The following is a 7835-nucleotide window of genomic DNA, read 5'->3' on the forward strand; positions in this document are numbered from 1 at the left end:
CGTTTCCCAGTGTATTGGGAAGAAAACGAAGTGAACCTCACTCTTACTTCAAAGGACGCTTCAGTAATTCTGGCATAAAGTAGGTTTTTCTTCATATTTGAATTATTGGTAGCTTGCAGCCACAGGTTTTCATGAGAAAGGAGTTGCGGATTGTGAATAGCTTTGCTCTACTACTTAGCACCACTGATCCAATGGAAAATTAGTTTTATCTTCAGTCCCAGGAAACTGAGCTTTATAATAAAGCAAGCTGTTTTTAACTCTGGTACATAGGGGTCATTTGGCCACCTCTAGTTTGCTTGTAATACCATTGTTGCTTGCTATTTTGTGGGTTGCTGCTATCCTTAAAAATGCTCAAATTGGCAAAAATATGGGATAAGCATTTGAGATTGCCTTTATGTCTCTATTTGTTGGAGGAGTGTTTTTCCTGTCTGGTCACTAAAAGTGCATTTGGGTCCTTGGCTCAGGATGGTGGTGAGCCCCAGTGGAGGTTTACTAAGACTCCAGAACCATCCCTAAGTGTAGAATGTGAGCGCTGCTGCTTGGGTGTTGCCCTAGTGAGCGTAACCCCCAGGCTGAGAGGAGCGGGGATATAGTTCGCCTGATCTCAGAGTTACTGATAGCACAGAATCATTGGAATTTCATTTGAATAGATGCTTTTCACCTTGGTTCTTGACGTTTTCGTGCTCTCCTAATACCTGCGATTATTTAGGGCAGTGCAAATGAAGGAGTCGAATCTCTGCAATGCTGGAGAAAGTAATTTCAGCTTTCCTTTTGGATTATTGTACCATTAGGATTTCAAACCATGTATAATATTTAAACTGTGTGTGTCTAATTAAGGCTGATCAATCATTATCTCAGGTCTTTAAATGTCCTTTACTCAAAGTTAACATCTTTTATATCTGATTATGAAATGTTTTCTTGTTGAAACTGAACTGAAACTTTTAACACGGAATAGCAGATGATCTGAGATTTTAATAGCAAAATTACATAAAGCCTTGGAACTTAGATTTGCATCTGGGAATTTTTTTTTCCCCTAACAAAGTACTTTTGACTACCTTAAGTTACTTCCTCCCCTGCCCCTTTAGAAGTGCAATCTTAGCTCCTGAGATATAAAAAATTCAAAAGATAGAGCAAATTATTACATGGCATAACATATGCATCAGTTGGAATGTAATTATTTATTGATTTAGGCATCAGTGTCCCCTACTGTCTTTTTTAGAACTGTTCACTAAGCTTTATGTTTCCTAAAGTAGAATTAGGTCGACATATTTTTGCATATAGCCTAATTTTTTTTCTTCTAGGTCCATAACTTAGTGGCAATTGAATTGGCTTATATCAACACAAAACATCCAGACTTTGCTGATGCTTGTGGGCTAATGAACAATAACATAGAGGTAAATACCATTTGAATTATTGTTTTTGAGAGAAAAAAATGTAAATCAGTTGTATCAAATTTACCTGAGCATGGGATAACTATAAAACACACATGGACCATATTATTGTCTGGTTACAATCCCAGGAAGTATGCTGAGGGCATTACATTGTTATGTTAAATCTAGTTCTCAACACCACCTGGCAACATTATTCTAATTTTCTGTTTACACCACTGCGATTCAGAGGGGATCTGGGATTCACTGATTTAGTGCTGAAGAACTGCCAGCTCCCTTTCAGGAACAGTTGTAGTTTATTCAGGTTGAAGAGTGGAAACCTGAGTGTTTAACGTTTTCATATGGCTCTGAAAGCTGGGAAGGAAACATTCCAAGATTTACCTAAATTAATAGTAAATTTTCACCAGTACTGGGGTAGCTGCATTTCATGGCTTTTTTTTTTTTCCATTTGAGGTGAATGTTATCAGTTGTGTAAGAACTCATATGGAGCCAAGGCTGGTGGATAAAGCCAATTTATCCAAATGCTATTTTTGTTCTCAGCTACTTTTATCCAAGAACAGTAAATTTTTCTGCTACTCTTTAATCCAGTAAGACCTTAGAGTCCCCTTCTTTATAAAATTTCCTTTTATGCATATGGGTGGAGGCAAAATTGTAAACATGGAATTTGGGAACTGGAAGGGACCCTGGGTCGGCAGCTTTAGTCCTTTGGTTAAACAGATGAGGAATCTGAGGCCCAAAGATGGTAACAGTGTTATTTTAGTGCTTATTTTGCCAGATACTGTTGGAGGAAACAAGCAAACGTCTTTTTAACAGGTTTAGGGAACCATTTTTTAGCTCCTTAGCTGAGGTGACTCAAGTGTCAGAAAAACATTTCAAAACAGACATGAGTAAGGCACTTTAAAGCACTTGGAAAGTGCACTAGAAAAGAGTTATATTAAAAATTAGCATGTAGACACTGTCTTAGAATAAGGGATTAGTTCTTGTAACACAAACCACCTTCAATGGAAAACTGATGTATGTAAGTTTTTGTAATACTGACAAGGTCATTTATGATACGATTTCAGCTAAGTTTTGTTTTTTAAACACATGAGTATGTCTGTTTTTAACAATTCCGTGACAAAGAACTTTATCTGGATATTCTCATCAAATCTTTACAACCACCTTCTGAGGGTAGGTAATGTTAACAGACTACAAAACTGAGGGCTCAGAAAGAGCTGGTAACTTGTCCAGCTGACAAAGCTACGTTAGCCTGGACTGTTGTCCAGGGCCGGCCAAGGTCATGGTTGGTAACAGACTACGATGAGAATTTCTGGGCTCCACATTCTCCTCCTGCCTTTTGCTTTATGTCCCTCTTCAAAATGTAAATTATTCTGAAGATTGTTAAATCCACATATTTTTATCATATGCAAATTTTTTTTATCACCGGATTCCCTCATGAAAAAGATGAAAATCAGCCAAGTACCTGTCAAAAGAAAGTCTTACCCATAAAAGATCACTGTGGAAGCTTTGTTGACATCTCTTTTGCAGGTTTGAGAGTGCTGATGAAATGGTTTCTCCTTAGGAGCAATTTTGACTTTAACCTAAATGCTTTCCTGTGTCTGTCGCTGCCTGCGAGCGAGCCGGAACACCATCTTTCTCTAGTTTCACTCTTGCACCGGCCGTGGTGTGGTGCTTCCCATACGGCAGGTGTTCACGGCCTGTTGATTTGAATTTAACACTTTCTTAAGCTTTGGACCAGAGTTACCTGGTAATACTGGCAAATTAGAAGAGTGGGCGGTCAGTCTGTTAAATTAGGTTACAGACTGTTTTCACCACTACATTTATTTCTGGGAGATAGGTTCAGGATAAAGTTTAGGAACATCCTTGAAGGATAACCTCCAGCACAGGTATGTAGGGTTTTGTGTATGGGAGTTGTGTGAATTTAACACACAGGTGTGCAGGTTAGAGTGATTTTTAAAGGCTTAAGTTTTTTGTCATCTGTGCACTTAAGCTTCCACAGGGTGTGCTGAAGGATTGTGCACACGTTTATGTGGGGACAGTTTAAATCAGTGACTCCTAGTGGGAAAGAGAGATGTCGGCCCATCACCCCTCAACTGAGAATCCCTGGTACAGGGAGCCACTGTTACTGACGTTGTATTGTATCCTTCAGGTGTGTTGGGCAGAAAAAAAAGATTGAGAAGCATTGGGTTAAATGATTTCTTGTTTGTTTTAAAATAAAATTGTGGCATGAGTCCCAACAGTGAGAGGATATACTGTAAGTTATTCCACACTTTTCAATTCAGCTGAACATTTTTTAGTAGGCTTCTCTCTCAATGCTCTGATACTCACTTCGGTTTTGTTTGGTTGTGTTTTATAGGAACAAAGGAGAAACAGGCTAGCAAGAGAATTACCTTCAGCTGTATCACGAGACAAGGTAAAAAAAAAGTACTTTTAAATCATATTCTCAAAGTGTGAAAGATTGGTAAGCCTTAATACTATTCAGTTCCAGTCTTTTCTTCTTCTCCCTTTACTATTCCATTGGAACTATTTTCATTGTTTGAGTAAAGGTATGCAAGTTTAAAAAGAGGTTAAGTTAAAGATAATGGTATCTTGAATACATTAGAAAAAAATGCTTAAAGGTGGATCTTAAATATCAAGCTTTTATTTTTTTTAAAAGATTTATTTTAAGGGGGGGGGGGAACATATCTCAAGCAGACTCCATGCTGAGCACAGAGACGCACACCAGGCTCCATCTTAAGATCCTGAGATCAAGACCTGACCTAAAACTGAGTCAGAGGCTTAATCAACTGAGCCACCTTAAGGATCAAGCTTTTAAAACAAAGTTTACGGTAACCTTATCAACTTTGTAAAAATTAGTTGAAATGACCAATGACTTTAAAGAAGGTAGTTTGGAGAGGGTAGATAAGATGTACATAATAGGTTTTAATTTTCTACAACAGTTGCATAGATTAAAATGTGTGTATACAAATCTGTTACCTTGAATTCTTTACCAGAGAAGATCTTACCAGAAATAAAAATGAAGTTTTTGAATTTTGGTTTTCCTTAGTTATTCATCTGAAGACTTTTAACAAAGGTGACAATAGTACAAGAAGTAAGAATAAACAATAACTTTATATCCCATGGTTGCTTTTGTTTCATGTTACTTTACTATTTTGATACAGAGAAGAAAAATTTACACTTACAGAATGTTTCTGAATGCATTTTTGGCATCCTTGATTTTCTTTCCCTGCATTTTTTGCCTTTAGTCTTTTAAAGTTCCAAGTGCTTTGGCACCTGCCTCCCAGGAGCCCTCCCCTGCTGCTTCTGCTGAGGCTGATGGCAAGGTCTGTTCTGATTCTTAATCTAAGCTGCATGCCTAGTTGTTTGGTGCAACATAATCATCTGGAAACAACACACTGTACACTGAACATTAATGTGGGATGTCGTGCTAAGGTCGGACCATTTTAGCCTAATGGGAATTTTAAATTATATAACAACGTATAAATTGTTGACATGCCTTTCTTTTGCTTGCAATATGGAAGATGCACACAGAAAAATAATTTAAAGAGGAAATTATCCTGCACTTTTGAAACTCAAGCTATTGGTATTTAAATTTTGATTGTTAAACTGCATGTTTTAACGTATCTTTTAACAGTTAATTCAGGACAGCAGAAGAGAAACTAAACATGTGAGTCTCTTGCTTCAGAATGGAAATGTACCTTTGGTTCTCACTGACACACTGTCTTCGAAACCCCTGAAGCAGCTGTTTGCGCAGTAGCATCTAGCTCTTGTGTCTGTGTTCCATTTTTTAATGTTTCTCTTACCTAACTAATCCTTCTAAGATGGCATTAGTTCTAGTTTTAACTTTTTTTAAAATAACAATAGGCTTTCCTCCGAGTTTTGATTTTAATATTGTGGTAGGGAATTAAGATTCCAGAGCTGGAAGTTAGTACTTTTGGACATTTCCTCTTTAAAGGTTCTGAGATCTGTCCGGTACTCATGCATCACCCTCTCTTGCTGCTTGCCTGCGTGGCCACGCAGTTCGCCTTGTCACCGAAACGCGGGGCTTGGCATGTGCCTCAGCAGCTTAAGCGAATTTGGAACAGGGACTGGGAGAGTTTGAGACTGTCAATTCTTGATAACCTTTTTTTGGGGGGAAATGAGATAATCATTAAATTATTCAGACCCATCCTTATTTCTGGTTTTTGTGTATTTAGCTGCTTTCCTCACTAATTGTCCAGGTCTAAGGTTCTAAACCTCAAAAGTTTATTAATGTCTTATCCTCTCTTAGCCCACTTTGTTTTACAGAGGGCCATCTAAATCATTGCTTAAAGTTTATTTCACTCGTGGCATCACCCTGAATTTGCTTACCTTTCTTTTTATCATTCATGCTATAGTTAACAGGCATTTAAAAATATAATTACTCATTTTAAGATTAGTATATAAATATACTGCAAATATTTGGATATGGCATATCTTAACTGATGTATTAGAGGCAAATCTGGGCCAGTGTTTTGATTCAGAATGATACCCCAAACTGACTTTTTAAAAATACGTGTTTCAGGTGTGCAGTATTATAATTTGATGTATGTATACACTACAAAGTGATCACCCCCAAAAGTCTGGTTGAGCAACCATCACCTTACAATTGACCCCCCAGTTTGTTCTCATGTTTTTTAACAATCGCCATAACATGCTTCGGTTTAAAGTTTGGATGCCCTCTGAACTCCATTTTAGACTGTAAGATCTTTTTAAAGAACATCTAAAAACATTCTTAAATGTTGATGAGTTACTGTTTTTCCCAAACATTTTTTCTTTTACAAATGAAAAGAAGGTGCAGAAGTGCTGGTGATTACTAGATCTCTTTCAGTAGACCCTTAAGAGTATAGACATTGACGAAACTTACTTTGAGTTTATGTCGCATTCCACATTTTAGGCAGCTTAAAGTCACTATTAGCCCAAGAATTGTGAATGTATTCTTGTCTTATTACAGAGTTTGTAGTTTTATCCTCTAGTATTTTGTTGGAAAATAGATAAAATTCCGAAGTTTTTGAGACATGAGTTCATAAACTTTTGGAGAGATCATAGTTCAACAGTGTATAAGGCAGTTCTGTTTTTCCTTGTGCTTTTAATACGCACTCTTGTTTTTAAGGGCAGTTTATACTTTTCCCACAATCTATTAAAGGGGTTAGAGAAGAGGAAGAATTTTAAAGTTAGCAAACGATAAAGAAAAATCTGTTGGCTAAGGCCTTGCAAAGCACTGACAACAGAACCTCTCTCTTATTTACACTGGCTCAGGGTTCCAGTTACACATGCCACCACCATCTTTTTCTGACCCTGTAATCTGGCAGAATAGATGAAATTCCAGATGGTACTGGATGTGCGTTCTCCTTGACTGCTGTCAAAGAAAATGAACTTTTGTTCAGTTAATGTCAGATAGGATATACAGTTGGAATAGGTTTTGGAACATGTTTTTTTCAGGCTGCAGCTGGAGGTGGTGGGGTTGGAGACGGTGTTCAGGAACCAACCACAGGCAACTGGAGAGGAATGCTGAAAACTTCAAAAGCTGAAGAGTTATTAGCTGAGGAAAAATCAAAACCAATTCCAATTATGCCAGCCAGTCCACAGAAAGGCCATGCTGTGAACCTGCTGGATGTGGTAAGCCACGCGCATGGGGTTAGCACTAATAAGATAACCAGATGACTAGGAAAACACTTTAGAAGACCAAAGGAACTAAAAGTCACGAAAACTTACTGACCTTTAACTGTTAAAGCTTGCTGTTTCAAAATGGCACAGAAGTAAAATTTTTTTCTTCCCTTCACTCCATTTAGCCTGTTCCTGTTGCACGAAAACTGTCTGCCCGTGAACAGCGAGACTGTGAGGTCATTGAACGGCTCATCAAATCATATTTTCTTATTGTCAGAAAGAATATTCAAGACAGGTTAGTACTATAGTACTAAATCAGACTTCAGTACTGCTCAATGATTCCATCATCTGTTTTAAAAGTACATGTGTTTGAAAAATTTTAGGCTTTTATTCGAAATGAGTGGATCATCTGCTGGTTTTGTTTTGCAGTGTGCCAAAGGCAGTAATGCATTTTTTGGTTAATCATGTGAAGGATACTCTTCAGAGTGAGTTAGTAGGACAGCTGTATAAATCGTCCTTACTGGATGATCTTCTGACGGAATCCGAGGACATGGCGCAGCGCAGGAAGGAAGCAGCTGACATGCTAAAGGTACGGTCAGTGGTTTTGAGTTTTCACACTTGGGTCGTCGATATAAACACTACATTGTTCAAAACACATTCTGATCCGTGGAGATACATAGTCTTCATATGATGGCTAATCTTTTTTTGGGTTGGTACTTGACTAGATTTTTAGATTCAAAATCAGAGAAGATACTGGTTAAGAGAAATCTACCCCCTATAAAGTGGACGACCCCACATAAAGATATTTTGATATCCTGACTT

General features: G+C 37.8%; 1 protein-coding gene across 6 annotated transcripts in view; it reads left to right on the forward strand.

Annotated features, from left to right (window-relative positions):
• DNM1L (dynamin 1 like) overlaps positions 1–7835 on the forward strand; it is a 46580-nt gene that overhangs the window by 36939 nt on the left and 1806 nt on the right. For 2 of the 6 annotated variants that reach the window (XM_026502127.4, XM_026502121.4), the window contains 7 exons: positions 1302–1394; positions 3745–3801; positions 4634–4711; positions 5023–5055; positions 6849–7025; positions 7199–7308; positions 7443–7602. In XM_026502127.4, the coding sequence (XP_026357912.1) occupies positions 1302–1394; positions 3745–3801; positions 4634–4711; positions 5023–5055; positions 6849–7025; positions 7199–7308; positions 7443–7602 (708 nt within the window). The remainder of the gene's footprint in view (positions 1–1301; positions 1395–3744; positions 3802–4633; positions 4712–5022; positions 5056–6848; positions 7026–7198; positions 7309–7442; positions 7603–7835) is intronic. The other 4 variants (XM_026502128.4, XM_026502122.4, XM_026502126.4 and 1 more) reach the window with 2 other exon arrangements.

Source organism: Ursus arctos, unplaced genomic scaffold (genome assembly GCF_023065955.2).
Source record: "Ursus arctos isolate Adak ecotype North America unplaced genomic scaffold, UrsArc2.0 scaffold_26, whole genome shotgun sequence".
In the NCBI taxonomy this organism is placed as follows: Eukaryota; Metazoa; Chordata; class Mammalia; order Carnivora; family Ursidae; genus Ursus; species Ursus arctos.